General features: G+C 40.0%; 1 protein-coding gene across 1 annotated transcript; it reads right to left on the minus strand.

The window, feature by feature from the left end:
* lima1a (LIM domain and actin binding 1a) lies at nucleotides 1-23616 on the minus strand. Its single transcript, XM_059333759.1, has 9 exons — nucleotides 23495-23616; nucleotides 21861-22301; nucleotides 9714-9774; nucleotides 6723-6817; nucleotides 3969-4034; nucleotides 3724-3775; nucleotides 2521-2585; nucleotides 2301-2434; nucleotides 1-1695 (listed from the first exon to the last, which is right to left on the minus strand). The coding sequence occupies exons 2-9, from the start codon at nucleotides 21996-21998 to the stop codon at nucleotides 591-593; spliced, it is 1716 nt and encodes a 571-aa protein (XP_059189742.1). The 5' UTR covers nucleotides 21999-22301; nucleotides 23495-23616; the 3' UTR covers nucleotides 1-590.
* Nucleotides 23617-24070: the final 454 nt, after the last annotated feature.

Genomic DNA, 24070 nt, shown 5'->3' on the forward strand with positions numbered 1-24070 from the left:
TTTTGTATATAATGATTTATTAAACAGTAGTAATCTAGGATATTTGGTCCCCTGGTTTTAAAAACAACAGTACAACATTATTCAGATCCAGTCATAACTCTTGAAATTGGAAAACATAGAAATGTTTTTTTTAGGTTTAACATGTACATACAGAATGGCAACTGGAAAGAAAAGAAAGTGATGTTTCTCCACAGAAAAAAAAACTAACGAAGAAGAAGAAGAAAGTGATAACAGGTCAAAGTGCTGGGCTTTCTTTTCTAAAACGGAGCTGGAATAATCCCACATCAGTACAATAATAAGATCGTTTGTACTTAAAACAGCAGTTTCAATCCAGATTCAGAGGCGTTCAATGAAAATAGAAAATTACAAAAAGTACACAAAAATAATTCTCTATGGACGTTTCTGTGCTAAAAGTATCCATTACACGGCGTACGTTTAAAAACAGACCACGGTTTTGTAAAAACTATCTGAAGGAATGGCTTTAAAGGTTTCAGAAAGAGGCACAAAGAGTTCAGTAGAGTTCACACTAGAGACACGCAGCAACCAGAGAAGAAGAAAACGTCTAAAGAAGGAATGGCAGAGAAGTCCGATCAGACGTCCTCTTCTTCCTCTTCGTCCTCGTAGTATCGGTTCCGTTTGATCATCTCCTCCACCGTCAGAGACTCCTCCTGCTCCTCCTCTTCCCCCTCCCCCTGCTGCTGCTGCTGCTCCTCCTCCTTCTCATCCACCTCCTCGCTGTCCCAGAAGCCCACGTCCTGAGACGACCGGCTGGCCTCCACCTCGCCGTCAGGAGACGAGATATCCGTCGGCGTCTCCTCCTGTTTCAGAGGTGGCATCTCCTCCTCCAGCACGCCTCCGTCCTCCTCCATCAGCTCCTCCTCCTCTTCCTCCTCCTGAGGTTGTTCTGGGGCGGCGTCCTCCTCCTTGAGATGATGCTCCGCCATGTTTTCAGCCTCCTCCTCCTCTCCGGAGCTGGTGTGGACGTCCACACAGCTGTCCTCGGTGGGCGTCTGGCTGTCGGTGGACTGTCCTCCGTGCTGCAGCTCCATGCCGGAGGGTTCAGGACTGAGCGCTGGAGGAGGCGGAGTCTGTTTCCTGGGCTCGGCAGCAGGAGGTTGTTCGGCCAGCGTGAAGGGCATGCTGCGCTCCTTTAGGGAGGAGGTGCGGCGCAGGCAGGGCGTCTCTCTCGCCTGCTCCAAAGGCGAGGAGGGGGACTCGTCCTCCGGGGGCCACTTGGCTCGGATGGGCTTGCTGGCGGACCCCTCCTCCACAGCCGCGGCGTCACCACAGGGTGGTGACGCCGCGGCTGTGTCCTCCACCTCCGTCCGTGGCGGCCAGGAGATCTTCAGCCTGCGGGTCTCCGTGGGTCTGTCGGACTTCTCTGCCGATCCCTGTCCCAGAGCCTCCATGGTGGCCATCAGCACGTTGACTTTAGCCAGAGGGGAGTCCTCCACCGTGGGGCTGTCCAGGTCCGAGGCCGGGGTCAGGGCCGGGGCTGGGGACGGGGCCGGGCTCTGGGTCTTTGGCTTGGTGTTGGACTGCGGGGACGTCTCGCCACTGTCCCCTTTGCCCTCCCAAAGCTCTTTGTGGGGCCGGTGGCCGAAGCCCTCGTCGTAGTTGCCTTTGGCCTTGAAGAGCTGGCAGAAGTGCGGCTTGCAGTAGACGTTGTTGTGCAGAGAGGCGTAGTTCACCAAACTACAGAACCAACAGAGTGGGACTCAGTTAGAAAACAAAAACAAGATCAGAAACGTTTCATCCCTCATGCCCGAAAACTGCCAATTACTGACAGTACTTAAAAAAAAAACACAAGCAGGCATAAACAGCAGTAAAATAAAATAGAGATTCCATAACCACAAACCTAAAAAGGTAGATATGTAAAAACCAACTGAAGCATCTTATTACGAGGTTCAAGCTGAAAGACGAAATGTCTTTAAATGTGCAATACGTCACTTTCTGCTGCTCCGGGTCTCTCAATCCAAACAAGAACAAAAGACGAAGCAATGCCGTCAAACTGTTGGGATTTCTCAACATTATTCAATTCAACAAAGAAAAAGAAATGTATCCAGGAGAATTTACCTGCAATTCATGCATCTGAACATGAACAAGCATCTTTAAAAAACAATTATCATATCTAGAGACGGCAAGAAAATGTAAAAAATTGTATTTATCTGTTCTTGCCCTGCTGGGATAAATAAAACTTTATTTTATCTTATTCTGGATTTTATTTGGATTTACTTTTGTGCTCTGCTGCACATCAGTAAAGAAAACTGAAGTGTGCAACCAGTAAATTGTTTGCTGACCTGAGTTTGCTGTTGCAGTGCGAGCAGCGGAAGCAGGAGCTGTGATAAACGTGCTGATTGGCCACCAGCCTCTCCAGAGGATACACCGTCTTCTGACACGACACACACGTCTCCCTGGCAGGCAGGCGGAAGCCCTGCACACACACAAAACACACATTACTGTTACAGTGTGAACTCATTAATTAACTGTACGTGGGGGTGGCTTCCTGTGAGGACTCACTTTGGGCGTCTTGGCCTGAGACGAGTCTCTCTGATTGGACGGCGGAGGAGTTCCAGTAGTGGAGCCTGTTAGACACAACACGACCAGCAATTATTAATAATATAGTCCAATTATTAAATGTATTCTAGTCCAAAAATTACATTTATTCCACTGCAATAATTACTCTTATTTTACTGAAATAAGTATTTCTATTCTAGTACAATAATTATCCTGATCCCATAATTAAATGTATTAGTGCAATATTTATATTATTCTAATGCAAAAAACTGTTATTCTAGTGCAATAATTACTCTTATTTTACTGCAATAAGTACATTTATTTTTGTGAAACAACATTTATTCTGCTCTATTTCCCTTCATTCTACTGCAATAAAAAAAAAAAATCTTGCCCAATAATTACAAGTTTTTTGTATAATGACATACTACTGAGATAATTTCATTTATTTTTGTAATAATAAGATTCACTCCAGTGCAATAATTTACTTTATTCTACTGCAATAAGTAGATTTTTTCTTTCTTTTTATTTTCATGCATTACATTTCTTCTAAATGTAATGCGATCATTACATTTATCTTTGAGCAATAATTATTCTACTGCAGTAAGTACATTTTTTTTTGCTCAAAAACTGCATCGATTCTAGTGCAGCATTTGTTTAAGTGCAATATTATTCTTGTTCTAGTGCAATAATAACTCCTATCCTACAGAAAAAATGACATTCATTCTGCAAAGTTAAGTCGGATTTATTTATTTTACTTAATATTTAAGAGCCTGTGTTGTCCGCTGTCAGTATTTTTTTTTCCTCAAGTAATTTTGCTTTTGCTGCGTTTTCCAGCAGCACTCTCAGCTTTCTAACTTTATAAAGCGGTAGTGACATGTTCTGAACACTAGATGGAGCCATTTTCATGTTCAATACAAATACAGGTCTTGACTTTTACACAAACGGAGCAGCACATTTAGTACTATAGAACACTTAATACATGTAGATAAATTAATCTGAAATAAATAAATGTAGATTTCCGTCACTTCTGAATCACTTTTACAGACTGGATTGTTTGGAATAATTTACTTCAGCTGTTTAAAATGTTTTTTTTTTCCATTAACGAAACAAACAAACATGCTGTTATGAGGGGACGGTTTCCAAGTTCTCATTAGAGAAGAAATTCCGATCATCTGCAGTCACATGGAGACATGGAGGGTAAATTACCGTTGCTCTCCGAGGTAAAAGCTTTCCTGCTGTTCGCTTCACACTCCTGACTCTGAAACAAGAGAAGAGAGGATGTGAGGAGAACGCGCACATGCGCACACACACACACACACACACACACGCACGCACGCACGCACGCTTCAACGTGGCAGTCCTGCAGAGAGGAACATCCACAATCCCCCTGGAATAACAAGTCATTCATAATCGTTTAAATCACATTAATAATAATAAGTCAGACTCCTCACCAGGTCCAGAGAGCACGGAGGAACGTTCTCCTTCTGCTTCCCACAGAAACTGTCGTTCTGATCGCTCTGAGAGAAACAAAATATAAAACATTTGACCCACAGGGTTACTGTAAACATGACAAAGTCTTCAACGGATATTTTGACCCATGAACGCATCTTTATCGGTCATTTGGAGACTCTAAAAGTTCTGCAAAAGAGCTCACATCTTCGCTTAGTTTTTCAGCAGGATTTTGAAAGAACTACAGGCCTGATTTGTATGTAACTCTGTGAAAAGGTTGTAGTTCGAGCAAAAGAAGAGCTCACTACATTTTGAAGTGGTTTCAAATTTCTAGGGCAGACACACAAACATTTTTCACTTTGCCAAGCCCAGATGCCCTCTCTGGTGATGTTAGAGGTCTGCACTTCTTAAGTAACCTTCAAGTTGATGTTATATATTTCCTTGTCCTCTCTTGACCAATAAAACACATCTTTTTACGTGAAAACTTTAACATTTTTCATTGTTTATGTGATGGTTTATGTAGCTGGAGGTCATTTATGGTTCTAAACTTTCTGTGTGTTTTAAAGATATGATGAGGTTATAATAATATGAAGCATTATTTCCTCTCTAAAGGCAAAAGTTAAGAGGAAATTTTCTATTTTGCAACTGCTGCTTCACATTTCTCTCAGGATAATCTGAAATATATATTTTTTAATCTTAAAGTTGGGGGCCTAACAAGCCACAGATCTAAGATGAGTAAAAATTGAAGCAGTCCAAAATAGTACAATTCCTGTAAAACTACTTGATGGTACGGTACCATTTGTGTTTTTTTCTTTGGTAAACACAGAGATCTTTCAAAATCCATATTGTAACATGGTGTTTTGGAAGTGTTCTCACTGCATTTGACTATTTAATAAACACAAAATGCCCAAAATTTACTAGGAATTTGAAGTTTCAAAAGTCAAGCTGAAAATATGCTGCGAAATGAAGTGAATGCATCAATAATTATAATCCAATAACATTATATATGATGATGATATAATTCTAAAATGGGCTGCTTCTGCTTAATTATTACTTTAACTTTTGGTACTTTACGTATATTTTGTTGCTGATGCTTTTTGTACTTTGTTCAGTAAGTAAAAGTCCTGCATTTAACATTTGAGTAAGAATATTTATACTTTGAGTTAAGAGGAAAATCTGAAAACTTCAGAGCTGGAATGAGACACATTGGCTGCGTCTCGTGTTGTCTATTTCGCATCCCTGCTTCACTCACTTACATTTAGCAGACGCTTTTATCCAAAGCGACTTACAGAAAGAAAGGGGAACAATCAAGTTATAGTGCAATAAGAGCCATTAGTGCAGTAATCAGTGCTAGTGACAATTCTTTAAGGAGTAGAAATGTCATGTGGTGCTAGGAGAGAAGATGCTCTCTGAAGAGCTGGGTCTTCAGGAGTTTTTTTTAAAGGTAGAGAGGGACGCCGGATGCTCTGGTCGGAACTGAACAAGAAATGCAAAGAATCTGGATTGCCTTGGGCGAACAGGTGGCAGAGCCAGGCGCCGTTCATTGGAAGAGTATAACAGTTGTGAGGTAGCATATGGCTGTATCAGGGCATTCGAGTAGCTGGGTGCAGTACCGGAGACAACTTTGTAGGCCAGCATTAGAGATTTGAATTTAATGCGGGCTGCAACAGGTAGCCAGTGGAGCTCAATGAGCAACGGTGTGACATGTGACCTTTTTGGCTGGTTGTAGACTAGGCGCCCCGCAGCGTTCTGGATCATCTGAAGCGTCTTTGTGTATTTTGAAAAGCGCTATATAAAATTGATGCATTATTATTATTATTATTATTATTTTTATTATTTTATTGTGCAGGCTGGCAGGCCTGTCAGGAGGGCGTTACAGTAGTCAAGTTTTGAGATGACGACAGCTTGTGTCAGGAATTGAGTTATGCTTTTTCACGCGTGCCATGGTGGCTGGGCCCCACTCCCCTGGGTCCCCATTTATTTATTTTTTCATACATGGCCCTAATACGCCGTCGTAGTAGACGATCCTGGTGATAAATTAATTACTTGATATCCCAGAACATGATTGTGTCCGCTGAACACCGGCCAATATTTTATTAGGTTGGATGATTAAGGTAAAATGTAAATGATGTCACTCAGATCAAACCTACACTCAGCAATGATCAGCCTGGGACTGAAGAAAATGACAAACGATGTAAAAGTGTTTCTTGCTGACGGACAGTCTCTCATACTCTCTACTGTTTAAAATATCCATAATAAATCTGAATATTGGAAATAACAGATCATGAAAGGGAAAAAAGCTTCTAGAGCGATCTTTCTCTTAATTTATTATAAATGTAGAAATATGTTTGTGGTCTTTTTGTTGTTCAGAGCCACAATAAAACAGATTTTTATCTATCTTCATATAAATAAAATATAAAACTTATTGTGACACTCTTTAGTTTAATCTGTGATCTGTCTTCACTGTGGTTTGAAACTACAGAGATGTTGTCATGGACCATGTCCAATCAGGGGGCGGGGCCACCGCTAAAAGACTTCCGCATAGGATGCTCTCATGTATCCTTGCTTGTGGCTCCTCCGATATGCCTCCTCTATCCTCTATCCTCCATCCTCCGAGTACAAATAAGAGCTTTGGGACGGTCTTAAAGATGGCGCATGCGAGATACCTTCCGGTTCAAGCGAGGATAGAGGACACATCAAATAAGAGACATGGGATGCACGCCTCGTTTTGGGGGATGATTGACAGGCGTACTCACATTGACCGAGATGGGAGTGACTTCCTGTTTGGAGATTGCAGCTTGGTAAAGGGCCATCCGGTCCCGGAGAGGAGTCGACTCTGCAAGACTTCCATCTGGAACAAAACACACACACAATGGTGAGTAAATCTGATGCAAAACAGTCATTGTAACAATTTAACGGCTTGAAGGAGTTCAGAGGGTTAAGTTTGGAGCGTTTTTTGCTCTTCATATTTTACTCTGTGTCCTTGTATTCCTCTGCAATATATAAAATCTATATAAATCTATAAGTCATGCAGCTCTATGGAATCAGCACAATCATGGCTAGAAGTGGGAACAACTCAAACATGTCTTTGTGCAGAAAAACAGTGAGAATGACAGAAATCAGAAAAAAAGAAAAAAGTATTTGCATTTTAACAACTTCCACTTCCAACCTCTCCTGTCCTCTCCTCTCTACTCTGTGTAAACAGATTTTCAGTGAATATTTGTCTCGTGACCGTTGGTCTCAGCAGAATCAATCATGTCTTCACAGTGTCTCTGAGGAGCAGAATTTAATGTTTTTAACAGGATCTCTTTTAAAGAGATTCTGACACAAATATCAACAATTTAAGTTTTGGTTTTTTTCTAGCGAAAACTTTCATAACGTATGATCCGTTCAAGGACCATCAGAAAGTTCAAATTCAGATGATAATGCCTGTTGTTACAGTTTCTTTCTACAATAAATGGTGCATTTAGGGTTATTTTTTAAAAGAAAAATATTTTTTTTCAATTGAGCTTCTGAGGGTTAAACAAAAGATGATCACACTGAGCTGCTTATACATTATTTAGAACATTTATTTCAGAGCACAGCTGGCCTCCTTCATTCAAACTGGTTAGAAATATTGCTTTTAAGCAGCTGAGATTCAGTTTTACAGCATCTGGATTTTATTCTTACTGTCCATTAATTGCCGGGAATGTTAAGTGAATTAAACATCACAAGACTAGGACTCGTTCCTGTTCAGGATTTATTTTTTCCACCCTTCCCAGTTCAGCCTGAGTGCAGCCTGTGCTGGTTAGTCATGCAGGCTGCGGCCGGGAACATGAGGTCAGGAGTCGTGTGCAGCGTGGGGGGGGGGGGGGGTTCTGTCCGACTTCCTGCTGATCACAGAACTTCAGCTCACTTCTGGGAAGGATGTGATCCATCCAGAGGCCGGCAGGACGACAGCGGACGTTGTTTTTTTGTGACTAATTGAAAAGTACCCGAGAAGGAAAGGCTTTGTGGATGTGACTCTCAGAGCAGAGGAGGATTTCGCTTTTACATTTGTTTTTAAGAGCAGATATCATTAATATTTTCACAAAACAATGAGTTTTCACTGCAGCTTTACGAAGAGTTTCAACATCTTTTAGCTTATTGTTTGGTTTTTACAGACCCTGACTTTATTGTTTTGTTTACAGGCAGCGAAAACAATCTGTAGCTGATTGACAAAAAGTGTTTTTAGCTGCTAAAATGACTCTTTGAATGAATCTTTCCTTCAGGAGTTGCCAGAGACCAGAAACAGAGCTCGGAATGAGCAGATGACCACATTCTGTTTAATTTACGTTTTAGACGTTCCAACTTTTGTGAAATCAATGTTGTACACAGTAACAAAAAAAAAAGTAAAATAAAATGGTAAAAAGTCACTTACTGTCAAACATTAGATAACCATAAGTTTTTTTAACAGATAATTTCTTCAGAAATATGGATAATAAAATAAGTTTTCCTGTAAGAAAACAGAATGTTGACTTAATTTTACATTCAGCAATATTATGTGTATTTTTTATAGAGAATAAATTGTAATTTAACATTCAAGATCATCAAGATTTAATTTACAGATTTTAAATATCTATTTATTGGTTGATATTTGTAAAACAAGTAATTCACCTTTTTTGTATGTGCACTTAATGTAGAAAAAACATGAAAACCTGTAAAATAATACAGTTAATCTCTGGAAAATAACCAGAGAATTTTTTTTTTTTTTTTTACAGTGTTTGTCATTAACAGTTTAACTGCGTTAAAAGCGTTCTAGCTACGTTCTTTTGTAGAACAGGTGCTGTGAACAGATCCTCTGTTTTACCAGGTAAAATCACTGTTTTTGTCAAGGGAGTCTGGTGGCTTTGTAGAGAACAATATCTTCTGCTGTGGAAACTTATTTTAGCCACCTGGTGGACTTTTTTTTTTGTTGAAAAACCTGGAAAAAGATCCCAGATGAATTCTGCCTTTTATATTAGCAGCTAATGGATGGTCGCTCGATTTAAAAACAACAACATTCAACTTGTAAGGCATGACATTTCAGTGCAAATATAATTTAAAAATGTGCAATACTTAAATAAGTGGTAACGCTTTATATTAAGGTCCTTGTAATAACCATTAATTAACAAGTAATAAGGCCCTTGTAAGTCCTTTCAAGATGCTTATTAACATTATTGTGTGTTTATAAGCTTATATAAGTGTTAATAATGGCATTACAAACACCCATGACCCATCCATTATGTCTTTGCCATGCCTTTATTAATCTTATTTTGTTTGCTTATTGATATTAAAATATACTTTATTGCTCATCTATTATAAGTTAACTATGCTTTTTGCAACTACCGGATCTAAAGCGAGAACAATGCCTTATTACTTGTTAATTAATGGTTATTAAGGACCTTATTATAAAGCGTTACCAAATAAGTTTACCAGACGAGTATTTCTGGTGCCGACTAGCAAGGGTGGCAACATTTAATTCACTAATCATGCACATCCCTAGTGATTAGGTAGGGATACTTGTAAACTGTATTAATATATAAATATAATACAGTAGGACAAACGTTAATAATGATAAACCTTATTAATTTATTTACATTGGTCTTTTAGTGCCGTACATCCCTGGTTTGACATTTGAGTCTGGACATTTGTTCCCCATCTCTTTATCCAAACTATTTCTTTTTTTTTTAAATCTCTAATAAAAAAAGCATAAAAGGGAAACTACTGAAGAAAATAAGATCACCTACCTCCTAGTAGCTGCTCCATGTTGGCAGTGTTACCGCTGCTCCCTTGTTGCTCTCTGGACACCTGCAGGAAACCGAAGAAAATCAATAAACTTACACCTACAGTCAGACATAAGGCACTAAAACAGAAGAAGTCAGGACAAAAAAACAGCTTCAGTGTGTCCTGCATGACCTCTGCAAACACACACACACACACACACACACACACAGCCTGCTGATTCTCACATGTTTCAGTAAACAGGCTGGAAGCAACCAGGTCCATCAGGAAGATCAAAGTGTAGACGGAAACGCAGAGACAAGAGAGAACACGGTAAAGTGTGTGTGTGTGTGTGTGTGTGTCCAGTCCAAACCACTTTAATCCCCTTATGAGCTCAGAGAGACGGAGCCTCAGACAGACAACCCGTCTGTCAACAAGCAGCAGCCAGAAAACAAACTGATCATTTATCTGTTGTGATTCTACACTAAAAGTTCAGATTGTCACTTCATTAACCTGAAACACCATAAAAATAATTTCAGAAAACCAGAATCATCTCCTGAAAACTCTTGACCTCATCTGACCCATGAGTGTGTGTGTGTGTGTGTGTGTGTGTGTGTGTGTGTGTGTGTGTGTGTGTGTGTGTCCAGTCAGTCTCAGATAATTGAATTACAGATTACGGGCCTGAGAGCTGCTGTCGTCACATCCCGAAATAAAAACGAGCTGTATTGTTTTAAAAAGGAGTTTATTCTGTTGATCTGGTGAGCTAGCTCTCTGACAGCGGCGCCAAGGCACACATCGTACAGTACAGATTACACAATAGGTCAGATTAGCCTTCCGTCTCAGAGTTACATCCAAACTCCTGCTCAAGAGATTCAACACTTAATGTCCAAAAGGACGCAAAGTTTTCCCTTCTGTGTTTACAACAGATACAGTCCCAATCTTTCACAGAACCCTCACAGCCCCAACGAGCCATCCACACCATAAACGTGTTGAAGTATTGTCATGTTTACAGCCTCTCCTGTCCTCTCCTCTCAGCTCTGTGTAAACAGAATCAATGTCTTCACAGTGTCTCTGAGAAGCAGAATTTAATGTTTTTAACAGGATCTGGTTATTAAAAAGTGCTTACTTTTTGTTTTAAATGGCACATATAAAATGGCCGAAATATCACAATTTTAAACGTTGTGCTGGTTAATTTTTCTAACAGAAACTTTTGTAACCTATGATCATCATCATAGGACAATCAGAAAGTTCAAACTCTGACGATAGAGTTTCTCTCTACGATAAACGGGGTATTTTTGGCATGGGCTTCAGAAATCTACACAAAAGCAAACTCTCGGGACTGTAAGACGTCTCGCAAAGCGATACATTATGAGAAAGATTATAATTAAGTGTTTGCAAGCACATAAAGAAACAACAAAACAGTTTACTGTAGTCTGCAGTGTCGACAGAGACATGACACTTGACAAGGGGACCAAACTAGAGCAGCCACAAGTTTAATCTTTAAGAAATTGTATTTTATAATCTCATGTTTTTTAATGCATGTAGTAGTAGTAGTAAAATACGTTTCTCTGCTTGGTACTTTTCCACCACTGATCAGTGCCAGGCTGTTCTGTCACCCCTCTGGTGTTCAGAGTGTTCAGTGTGTGCAGGCTGCAGCAGGTAAAACATTGTGAAAGATTTCACAAGAGAAAACGCAGCAGAGGTTGAGGTGATGACTGAAAAACAACACGCAAGTTTCAAACAAGTTAATGCTCATCAGTGAATCACGGCCCAGTCCTGCAGCAGATTTGGCTTCTTCTCATTAGACGTTAAAACACGCAAGACTGAAGCTCCGTGTTTACAAACCATTTCTGTATGAAAGGATAATATAATAATGAAGAAAACAAAAAAAGATATACCCTCTTCTTCTGCTATGTAGTGCTCCAATGTTGTCCATAAACTATTAAAAACACATTAATGAGCCACACAGGTGACATGTTCCTTTATTACTATAAACACATTTTACTCATTCCCACACACACACACACCAGCCTGCTGCCACAAATACTCAGAAAAATTAAGACCTAAACATATGATCGTCATGATAAGACGAACTACCTAAAATGACACAAACCATCATTGGAAAGTAGAGATGGGTGATATAGCTTTGTATCGCAGTATTTTCTATGGCAATATTATATTGACTCATGGCTGCCAAGTATCGTTATTTAGCGTTCCAATGGCCGGCGGGCTGTCAGTATTTTTGCGTCTGTTTTTTTCCAGAGGCCGTAGCGGGCTCACCGTTGGTATCATATGAAACTAGAAGATCTGAGGAATCTAAAAGGTCAGGATATCAGGTTCGGAAGTTGTGGAAATAATGCTGCAATGTTCTGCTTTTTTATCCTTCATGAAGCTTGTTGTTTTTGAAAGTTTGATAAAATATGTTGATGTTATAATTGTTGTCGTCCATACATGTTTGATATCAGTTCAGTTCAGTTTGACTGAATACTTTGTTGGTCAGTCTGTGGGTTTGACTCTCATTGTGGCGAACTAAAAAGACTGAAGTGAGATGAACAGACTGAGATATTTCCCTTATTGGACAAAACAATTCTTGATTGAATTTAATTTTATAGACACAAAATGCAGTTAAATCACAATATATTGTATCAATATTCACTATATCGCAAAATGCTTAAAATCGCAATAATATCGTATCGTGACTCAAGTATCGTGGGGCTGATACGCTGATTCACACCTCTACTGGAAAGATATTCTCCCTCTCTTCTGCTATCTTTGCAGCGGCAACGTTCCAGAATGAGGCTTAGTATCACCTACAGAGCGTTATCTCAGAATGATAATAGGTGCAATGATATACAAGACTACCCATTCACTAACATGTAGCAGGCGGTTTATGACCTGTACTGCAGACCGCCACCAGATGTTTTCTTATATACAGTCTGTGTGTCCACTTGATGAACATGGCACCAATATTCACTCTTTTAGCACCGTTTTTGGTCTCCACCAACTCCTGATGGAGATATCTGTCCCTTTAGCTGCTGAATGCTGCACTCTGTTCACCAGCTTTTAACGGTGTCTGTCTGCTGCCTGCTGCTGAGAAGGCAGTGCAGGAGGGTTTTATAGTATTTGAGCTGAAGATATCTAAAAAAAATAAATGATGTTGTGAGAGTGAACCAAACCTGTAAAGTTGTGGCTTTAAAAACAAAACATTGACCTGCAGAGTCGTGTGCTACTGCTGTGCGAAAGATAGACAAAGCCACAAACGCAGCCTACATGTGCTCTATTGATGATATAAATACGTTGATTACAGCAGATTTAAACTATGTTTTTTAAATATTACGAGTCTGGCAGAAAGCTTTTATCCTTTTATCATCCGAGGGCAGGTCTGTGCCAAATCTGAGCATCCGAGTCAGGAGGAGAGAGTTAATTAATGCATGCAGTAGTGTGATAACACACGTTGAGTTTGAATCACACAAATGAACAGTCAGAGCGCCTGGCTGCAGAGAACAGAGTCAAATCCCGACTAAAGAAACCGTCATCATCATAATAATGGATCAATCCCAGAGGGTGGATTATCTGCCACAGACCGGAGGTGCAGCTCTGTAGGAGAGGGGGTGTCAGACTGTGTGTGTGTGTGTGTGTGTGTGTGTACATGAGAGGGAGGGGGGGGTGTAAACATGTGTTGGGGGGTCATCGGGATGTAAACAAGCAGCCGGGCCACGAGAGGCCAGGCTGGGTCTCAGGAGGCTGGATCAGCGGGCTAGACAAAGAATCTGCCGCTAATCCTGATACTATTAAAGCTCTCCTACAGACTGACTTCAGTAATAACCCCACCCTGTCCCTGAACCCACCTCACACACACACACACACAGTTTACCAAAGACAATAACATGCATTCATATTAAGCAAAACAAAAACAGAGGAAGGTACCGCTGTCACAATATACAATTAAAGAACTGGATTAACAGAATATTACCTGTAAAAGGATCAATGACTCTCTATACGCATGTGGCAAACGTTTAATATTTATTTAAGAGTCAATTTTTAGAGTTTTTATTGTGTGGTTTTTAATCCATTTATTAAGGATATTTTAGTATTTATTTATTTTTTCACATTAACGTTGTTGTTTTAAAATGTATTTATTTTTTATTCAGGATATTTTTATTTTTTTGTTCAAACTTTTATTTCAATATCCTGAATAAGTTAGTACAAATTAAAATAAAAACAAATTCTTAATTAAAATATATTTTTATTTATGCTTATTTATTTGGAATAGTTTATTAATGTTTTTAATTTAAATCCAGTGTGTAATTACTCTCAGGAATTCAATTTTTTTTAATTTATGATTAATTTATTTGGCATACTTTAAAATTATTGATCACATTTCAGTGCCAATGAATATTATTCCAAATTTAAATAATTTAAATTAGTTTTTTCCCCCAGTAATTGATATATGAACAGAATGATTAAAAATTCTAAAAAACAAATTGATCATACATTTTAACAATGAAATTTAAAACTTTTAAACAGACAATTTAAATGTGAATGACAATATTGACAATAATTTAAATGTTTTTTTATTTAAAATATTATTATATTTCTTTTTATTATCTAAACCTTCAACATTTCAATTCCCATGTCTGAATATTCTTAAAAATGAATCTATTGCTCTTTGATAGGGTATTATTGCATTATTATGCTCTTGTATTACCATCATATTATAAAATTGTCTTAAATCGGTAGTTATTTCTCAACAAAAAGCAGTTATTATGTCAAGCCAGCAGGTTGCCACATCATGACTTAACAGCCTTTAAACAAGGTTATATACCAGAGTCACACAATAGCATCATTTAAATGGAGCTGACGCCTTTCAAAGGAGCCACTGATAAAGTTAGCCCATGAAGTGGCCTTTCACAGGCAGCTTTTATTACAGCATGTCCACTCAAAGGCCTCCTTCAGCTGCACTGACCACATCCTAATCGAATAGAAGTCAACCAAAAACAGACAGAAAAAGTAAAAGTGGGCCGTAATGAAGCCGGGCGTCTGTTCAGAGGACAAAGAAAGAAAGAAAGAAAGAAAAAAGAAGAATCGCTGCATAGAACGGATGAATGGAATAGAAACATCATAGCTACCTCTGGTGAAGGCGACCGGACAAAAAAAAAGGCCACAGGGGATAAAAGCAGAGAGTCGGGAGGGGAAGCCGGTTCGGAGAGACTGAATCCAGCAGTGAGGAGACACAGACGGAGCGGAGCAGCATCGGTCTGGCTTATGACAGCAGAGATGAGGGGGAGAGCCTCTGGATGGTTGAGGGGAGGAGGGACTGAGACTGGGTGTGAATAGGAGAGGCGACGGGGAGCAGGTGTTCCAGGGGGGCTGCTGGCTCACAGGGGGGCGTGGCCGGATGAAGGTGGGGATGACGGCGGGAGGGAGGCGAAGTGTGCCGTGGTGTTACAGATGGTCAGAGTGTGTGTGTGTGTGTGTGTGTTTTTACTGTGTCACGGCCCCCCAGCCGCAGTATAAATCGGCGGGTGTTCAGGGTGGAGTCATGTGAGACGGGGGGGCTGGCGGAGCAGCAGCTGGTGCGAGGGGGGACAGTGGGAGGAAGAGAGGGGGGAGCAGGGCGAGGGTCAATTAATTTCAGAGAGCCTCATGACTGCATGCTTCACCCGATCCGAGGAGGGGAGGGGAGGGGAGGAGGGGGTTAAGATGATCCGCCGGTGGGCAGGGAGATAATTAATAACCAGAGTCAACAGCAGTGATAGCATGCTGATGTCAGCATTTAGCTCAGAGCTGCTATCAGACTAATTTCTCACAGGTCGAAGGCCTTTACACAACACTAAATACTCTAGTTTTCTCCTTTTGCAGCACGTATTCAATAAAAGGTTCGAATAGATACGTGTTAGCTCATTCTCTTAGGAAGAAAACAAAAAGATGATGAGATTATCCATTTTATTGAGTTTCTGTACTGGTTTGGACTACGGAGCCTTCTTATTGTTGTTCTATAATACAACACAATCTCATTGGTTGATGCCTTTATTCTCACCATCAGATCAGGGGGAGAAAGTAAGTAAAGAAATAGAAATCTCATTTAAGTTCTAGAGAAAAAATGCGTCAATTGACTGTAAAGTTAGTGTAAAAGACAAGTTTTGCGGCAGTTCTTTGCTCTATAATAGTCTAATAAAGCCTTTTCCAACACACAGGTCTGCAAAGGTTTGGAAAACTATACTCAGGGGAAAAAAACGAAATCATCATGGGCGTGTGAAGGCCTTCAATATGCATGATGTTCACTGTTTAGGTTTAGCATGTTAATATTTGCTATTTTGCACTTAACACAAAGTACAGAAAGGCTCATAGGTATTTCTAACTAGTATTTGACAATTTAGAGGAAAAAATTAGGGATCAAAACCATATTTAATGGTAATCCATCCAATAGTTGTTGAGACATTTCAGTGAGTAAAACTCAAGTTTTCTAGACATTTTAAATGATTCTCAGAGGAACTTGAAGGTCTGTTCTGGATGTCTTGATGCAAAATTTTGTACAGTGTTTCCTCTTAATTCAGCTGCTGTGAGGATGATGAGCACCACCAATATAATTTCATACGATAATTTATGTCCTTGGGTGTCTTGTTTCACCGAGGGCGGGCCTTAGCCTCTCCACACACACAGAGCAGAGTAACTGTACCAGCTACAGACAAGCTCAACAGAGAACAACATGCTGGCAGATTCTGTGTTTTTGGCTGAGCTAGACCAGAGAATATTCGGTTCAAACAGATTGATAATGTCGTTTCGTCCTCATTGTTCTCAGAAGTTTACTAGAAGTGATGTAATGTAGCATCAACATGTTTAAGATGTCTGGTTAAGATTGCTGTATTGCATGTCAGCAGCCGGTCATGTGGTAATTTAGGAGGCAATTTGGCCTCGTGTGATCTGAACGGGTTGCAGTGGGACCGTCGCCAGCTGAGGCGATATGTGGACGGTGCAGGATGTGACACACACATATCAGTTGTTGTGTGTCTGGTTGACCCTACTTGGCTGTCAAAGCTTTGATGGCCTGAGGGGGGCGACGGTCTGAAGAGACCAGATCAGCTGTCTGCAGTCATGAGCCGGCACCATGACATCATCTGCCTGAGAAGAGGAGCTCAACAAAGAAGCAGACGGCTCGGCCTCAGATATACACTGGACACTATTGTACAAGAACTGTATAGATCTTCTATTACGGCTCAAGGATTTCCCCAACAATCCCTCTTTTAGTGAGACAACTGTGCAACATGCAGTAAAAAGACTCTCCAGATCCCCAGAGCGCTCCTTCATCTGTTTAAAGCCCACATACTGCAGGAGGTCAGCGCCGAGGTGAGAGTGGTGGAAAAACAAGATCTTTGTTGCAACAGCACATTTTCTGACTACAAATCTCTTTTTTTGCCAAGAACCAACCACTCCTCTGTTGGTCCTGGATCCCATGAAACCTTAAACCAAACTCTCAGGTTTAAAGTCATGTGATGTTCTGTATTTATACTCCTATCACACAAACTGTCCTGTTGCTCTCAGTACTCCCTGCAGCACATCAAGAGTAAGCATTAATCCACAGCGGAAAATAGTACCCAATAAATGCACAATTAACTCCATTAGAGGAACATTTGTTTAAGGAATATATTAACATTTTGCGGACTACGGATAGTAGGAATGACACTGTTAGGAAATTTTCCTATTGGAAACTATTATGTGTTCACTATAAGTCAAGAAGACAATATACAGTTATGGAAAAAAATATTAGACCACCCTTGTTTTCTTGATAATGATTTTGGTTATCTTCAAGAAAACAATGGAAAATGTCTAGATAACAGCTCTTAAATTAAACTCTTATCAACTGTTTTTGTTGTTATAATTATATTTGTCCAAACAAATGTACCTTTAGTTGTACCAGGCATTAAATGAACAAAAAATTGAAGAAAACAAGGGTCTAATATTTTTTTTCCATGACTGTATGTTATGTTTAAATTGTATATTTACAAAAACAAAAGTTTATCATTCTGAATGATTTATCGGTTTATATTTACGTTTAACACTTTGCTAACAAATTTGGCACATAATGTTATCGATGGAGGTCTGAACACAACACAACTCTCTCAGCATGCGATGATACCCCAATATTATAAATTAGCTTAGCATAAAGACTGGAAACAGCAAGCCTGGCTGACCAGTGCATAACTCAGAAAAAACGTAAATTGTCAGTTTTACACTTGTTTGCGTTTTATTTCGGGTTAAAAACAAACAACTAATCAGGATTAGGATGCATGTGTTGCCCTTGGACAGAGCCAGGCTAGCAGTTTCCCTCCGTATCCAGTCTTTGTGCTAAGCTAAGCTAGCTGGCTGCAGCTTTACATTTAGCCTACTGTACAGATATGAGATTCATGCTGATTTTCTAATCGTAATCTCAGCAAGAAGGTGAATGAGAGCAAGATTGGTTGTTTTTAGGTGTTTTTAAGACTTTAAAAAAAAAAAAAAAAAAAAAAGACTAGGTGGGGATGTCAGAGAGTCACAAAGTCACAGACAGACTAACATAGTTATTTTTGTCAACAAATTCAATGAAAAGACAAACAGAGAAAAAAATCTCTTTATCCTTTAAAACAGATCCATGCATGATTGCTGCTGGGTGATGTTTGAGCCTGCTCGTCTGGCAGATTTCACTGCAAGAAAACAAACATGTTCCTGCTCATAAGAGAAAGATTTACAGGAATGGACGAGCAGAAATTCTTTAGAGGAGCGGCTGTTTGCCCGGGGAGTTGTCTCAGAGCTACAGCAGGTGATGTCTGCTGACTGGAGCTGCTCTAATGAAGCTGCTCACAGCATCAGGTTAGCCACAAGGGAATCGTCAAGTTTGTCTGCCTTCATATTTATTTTGTCTCTGCTGCCTTTCGTGGAGTAAAGTTTGCAGCATATCAGATTTAAACTTCCAGTAACTGATTGTTTGCACACTTTTAAGCAGCAGAAACAAATGCGGACAGATAAGACTGATGCATTGTTGGTTTTTCATAGGATTTGTTGACAACAAAAATATCACTCGCTTCATTCTTCAAAATTACAACTTGAGTTTTTCGTTATATTCTTTGGCAGTAATCACAGGTTTTTTTCTGCCCTTACTTCCCAGAGATCCAAACACATCTGAATGTCTAAATGGTTTGTTTTTCTTTGCACCTGCACTCGTTTTTGAAGTTTCCTCATCTGTATCATCAGTCTCTTCTTTGTTTGTTTGACCAAAGTAACTGTTTAGTGACAACGTAAGTAGAGAAGCAGAGAAAAAAAAAAAAAAAAAAAACAGTATGCTGCATTTGAGCTAAATGATAGCTCAAATGACTGCCACAATTAACACTGCAGCTCATGGATGTGTGAGGAGAACTTTAATTTAGAGGTTTCCAAGGAATGTTGTCAAAACACACAGTTTGTAAAGCTGCAAATGCATCAGTGGGCTGAAGGCTCAATCATCATTGCGTTACCTCATTTGGCCAAAAATAGTAACCTAACAGACATTTATTTCAATGAAAGTCTTCTAGATTACTTCACACTTCACCCAGCACGCTATTTTTGGTATATGGATGTAAAATGACGTGTGTATCTAGTTTTAAACACGATGGAAACTTAATTGACCCCAGTAAAAACTTCTGCAACAACAACATGCAGAAATAGATTTTGTTGGTCACTTGGGGATCAGCAGAAACAACATTGACTTATTATCACCTTTTTAAGTTAATATGTGAAACTTGATAGCAAACAGCTGCTTATTTACACCTCCAGCAGTAACAGAGCAACATTTAAGCCATGTTTGTATTGATCTGATGAATGCTAGTCCAATATTCACTTTCTTTTAGCTCCTTTTTTGGTGGCCACTAACTTCTTAGGGAAATGTCAGGCTCTTTAGCTACTAAATGTTCCACTATGTTCACCAGAGAGTCTTAAAGTTTGTCGTTTGGGGCTGCACAGGTAGAATCAGGTCAGTTTTAGAGCTTTCTTGCCAAAAACAGCAGCCAGCTACAGACGGAAATGACATTATAAGAGCAGTACAAGTTGCAGTAAAACCAATAAAAAGGGGCCTATAGATGAAGAAATGCTCTGTGGAGTTGAGGGGAAAACTGTAGCCTCGTCTCTACAAGAGATAAAGTCATGTGATGCATTGTTAATGTAAAAATTGTGACCAACTCAGCTTTAATGTCTGTGGTGTCTTTTTTCCTGCAGAGGACAAAGAGCTTTACAAGTTTCAAACAGTGAAACAGCAGAATGCTTCTAAACACCTCATAATGACTTGTAATGTTCCCTCACGGTCATAAACGGCACCCTGTGTTGACGAAAGACAGCATGTCGTTGTTCAGATGTCACACCTCGACTCTGACCGATGTACATTACAAGCCGCCGGCCACTGCATGACTGCACGTTAAATACCTCAACTTGATGCTCTACAAATAACAATTAGCTGCCCCGGGGTGCGTGAAGCTCCAGTTACTGGTGCTTGTCGAGAGGATGTGCAAGTCAGCTGAGTGTGTGTGTGCTCACATGTGTGTGTGTGTGTGTGTGTGTGTGTGTGTGTGTGAGATGGTGAAGTGAAGCTGCACCATGTGACTAGTAGCATGACAGCGCCGGAGGGATCTGACCTCTGAGAACTAGCAGATTTTTCTCTTCTTTACTTAATCCAAAACAAATCCCAATGCTTTTCAGTTTTGAAGAAAGTTTCAGACTCTTCAGGAAGATAATTTACACCTCATTCACTTTTGATGCCATGTTGTGACACATTCACGTTGGAGCAGCGTTGACCAACAGAAGTCATACAAAGAAAAGTTCTAATGAAAGTACTGGACTGGTTTTTCATCCTGAGGACCCTGCACTTTATAGTGTTCAAACAGCAAGAATATTAATATTTATTAGTGATGCACCTGACTGAATAAGTTATTCAGTAAAGCACAAATACGGTCAGACTGATCGTTTCGATCTGAATGCAAAACTTAGAGCCTGGCATGATGGAATTATCATCTTGTAATCGAGTGATTCTCTCGTGAAATTGCGAGAATACAGCTGCCGTGCAAAGTAAAATACTCTCCCAGCTGACCCTTGTGAACCAATCAACCAACACTTAAGTCACCCACACAGATAATGCAGGACTGGCAACCTACATTTTTAAAAACCTGTTACCCCGTGTTAAAAAATTCAGAGCACAAAACACCATCAACAGCCCGTAACGAGCGAGAAAAATAGAAGAGAACAAGGGCAAATGGAGCAAGCTTCTTTGAATATATGCGATGGGGTAAATACAATGTCATTTTGTCCCATTTAAGTTGAAAGCTAACTTAAGTCACTTCAGCGTTTTTTATTGGTGGTATGAATGCAAACAGGGAAAAAAAGCCTTAAAAAACATTCAGTAAGAGGACAACCTTCTGGTCAAAATAGGCATTGTTTGCATTTGCACCGCCAACAGGAGCGATGGAACAGCATAATGTTCAGTAAAGCGTGGACTTCCCTGTTGGTTCATTTGTCCGTGTTCCCTTCCATTTATTTCATTACGAGCCGTTTAGTCTGTTCTTAACACAGCTAACGGCGGTTGCCAGTTCTGTGCTGGCTCATGTTTTGACCACTTAAGGGCCCTTTCACAACCAAAGTCTTTTTGGTTAGTCCGAATCAGAGTGAAATGGAGACTTAATCGTTTTGCATTTAGTTAGGTTTGCTTTCACAGTGCAGAAATGTAAGCAGGCCAAAAAAATGTTGTAGAGGGACATGCACTAAAGGTGGAGGGCTGGATGCTTGCAGTTTTATTTTCTTATTGATTGGTGGTGGAAAATGTAAACACAGAAATAAACAATCAATTTTGGTCCGCACCAGAGTGCAGCTGGATCGTTCACAAGCGACCACAAACAAACCATAACACAGGATTTAGATGCACCAGAGTTCCATTGAAACGGACTAAACTTTGGGATGCCAAAGCACCCTTAGATACACATAGGGCACTCGTGGTTCCTCTTATGCCATGGGAGTATCTACTCTGATAGAGGAGCTAACAAAGCACCTCATAATGTCATTCTAAGATTATGATTGCTCCTAGTTCTTGCTGTGTGGACACAATAAAAAGGAGGGGTTCTTAGAAGAATGTAAAGGTTCCTCCGGTCTGAAAACACATGATGGTACAGTGAGAGACTCACCTTGTCGGTCAGGTTCTCTCCCTTCTCAAACATCATCTTGAGGCTGTTAAGGGGGACACTGGGCTTCTCACAGTCCGGTACTTCAGCTGCTGCTGCTCCCTCCGCTCCCTCTGACTCTCTGCTGGGCTTCTCCTCCATGTCGGTCAGGTCGGTCTGCAGCTGGTCGGAGCTCGTCTCACAGTGAAGCTGTGTCTCCGGCTCGGTGTCCTGGTTCTGTGTGGTGGTGTTCGGGGTTTTTGGCTGGTTCTCGATGTGTGATGTGGGTGCAGGATTGGGGCCTGCTGGGTGACTGATGTGGGTGTGAGAGGCGGCAGGGCTCCAGGCTCGAGGTTGGGCTCTTTGGCCGGATGGCTGCTGCTGCTGCTGTTGTTGATGTTCCCAGCGTTTCTTTAAAACACTCAGATTCCCGCTGCGCAGCGTGGAGGGAAGAGGTTCAGCAACCTAAAGAGATAAAACAATCACTCAGCTGACATTCAACTAAATCTTCAACCAATTATTAGTTTTATTATCAATTTATCTGCCCATTAGTTTCTTGATTAGTCACGGTCAATAAAATGTCAGAAAAAAGTGAGACATGCCCTGTGTGATATTCGAGATTTGTATTTAATTTTTATTAATTATTTATATATATATATATATATATATATATATATTTAATTTTTATTCATTTTTATAAATATTATTATTTTTTTAAATTAACAAAAGAACTGAATCTGCCCAATGTTTACTTAATATCTTATTTTTGTGGTTATAAACTGTCAGACATTTAAATAATGCCCGTCCATATCCCAGAAGTTGATGCTTATTTTTAATCAAAAGTCCAAAAGATATTTAATTAATGACAACAAAAGACAAAAAAACATCAGTGTGTTACAGCAGTCATTGTTGGAACCATAAAATGTTGCAATGTAAATGCATTTTACATTTATTCAATTAAACCCCCCCAAAAAAGACACATCAACTAGTTCAATTTCAGCTTAAACTCTACAGATTGTAGATCTTCATAGAAGCCTTTTATTGTGCCAATCCTTGAATTCAGGGCTGAATTAAAACTCGATTTATTGATATTTGTCTGTAATAAGTCAGAAAAAGTTCCATTACAATACCCCTTAAACTCAAGATCAAAAGAGTCAAAAACAAAGATATATTAAGTATATTAAGTTGCAGATGTGCAGGATATCCAAGCATGTAAGAAAGACTTTGGATGGATGAGTTTCTAAACGGAGCAGTGAGAAAGCAGAGCAGATAAACTGCCAGCAACACAAACAGTCACACACCAACACTTTAAACAGGATGACTCACTATTTCTATTAAAGCTTTGGCAGAGAGGACGGACACACCGTGAGATGTTAGCCGCTCTCTGAATCTGTTTTTTGTTTGTTCAATGAATTCCATCATGTTTGACTGATGCCACCTGGTCCTGCAACTCCTGAATGAAGCTAGAAACTAAATATAACTCTGTCCACACACAAGTTAAACTACATGTTAGCATTCAGGCAAGCAAACACTTGAGCTATGAAAGAGAGAAGGAAACACAAAAGACAAAGAGCTGCTCAGCATGCAAGTCTATAAACCTGAATCTGCTGCAGAACAAAAACTGTGGAAAAAGAGCACCAAAGTAGAAAGTTAAAAACCTGATAGAGACGCTGAAGAGCCGGCTGTCCAGTTGGCGATGTGCGTTTCGTAAATGTGTGTGTGTGTGTGTGTGTGTGTGCTGAATGTGTCTGCTGGCCGTCTATGAGCTGTCCCAGATGTGTGAGCGCCTTGAGAAGTGATCAGAGCTGCATGAAGTAACTAGCCCACCCCCCTCCTACAACACACAGGGAAGGAAGGAGGGAAGGAAACAGAGAGGGAGTGAAGGGGGCGAGGGGCGGGGAGTGAGAGAAAATCAGAAACAGAGACAGCCAGTGAGGAGAGGAGGGAAAATAAGTCCAGGAAATGAGAAAAAAGGTAAAGGAGTGCTGGAAAAACCTCCTCAAAGAACTGCAGAGAGACTAAACCTGGATAAGTAATAATCTTATGATAAGACTCGTATCTCTACCCAGTGTTGGTTTTAGGGATTTTATTCAACAGGAACACCTTTGGCTACTTTTTTCTGTCTCATTCACTCCGTTTTTCTACTGAGAAGGAAGATAGAAGCCAGAAAAATGCTACAGAACATTGCTTTTTTCAACCATGTTCATTAACTAAGCAAAAAAGAAGATTTCTGC

The sequence above is a fragment of the Centropristis striata genome, chromosome 5 (genome assembly GCF_030273125.1).
Source record: "Centropristis striata isolate RG_2023a ecotype Rhode Island chromosome 5, C.striata_1.0, whole genome shotgun sequence".
NCBI lineage: Eukaryota > Metazoa > Chordata > Actinopteri > Perciformes > Serranidae > Centropristis > Centropristis striata.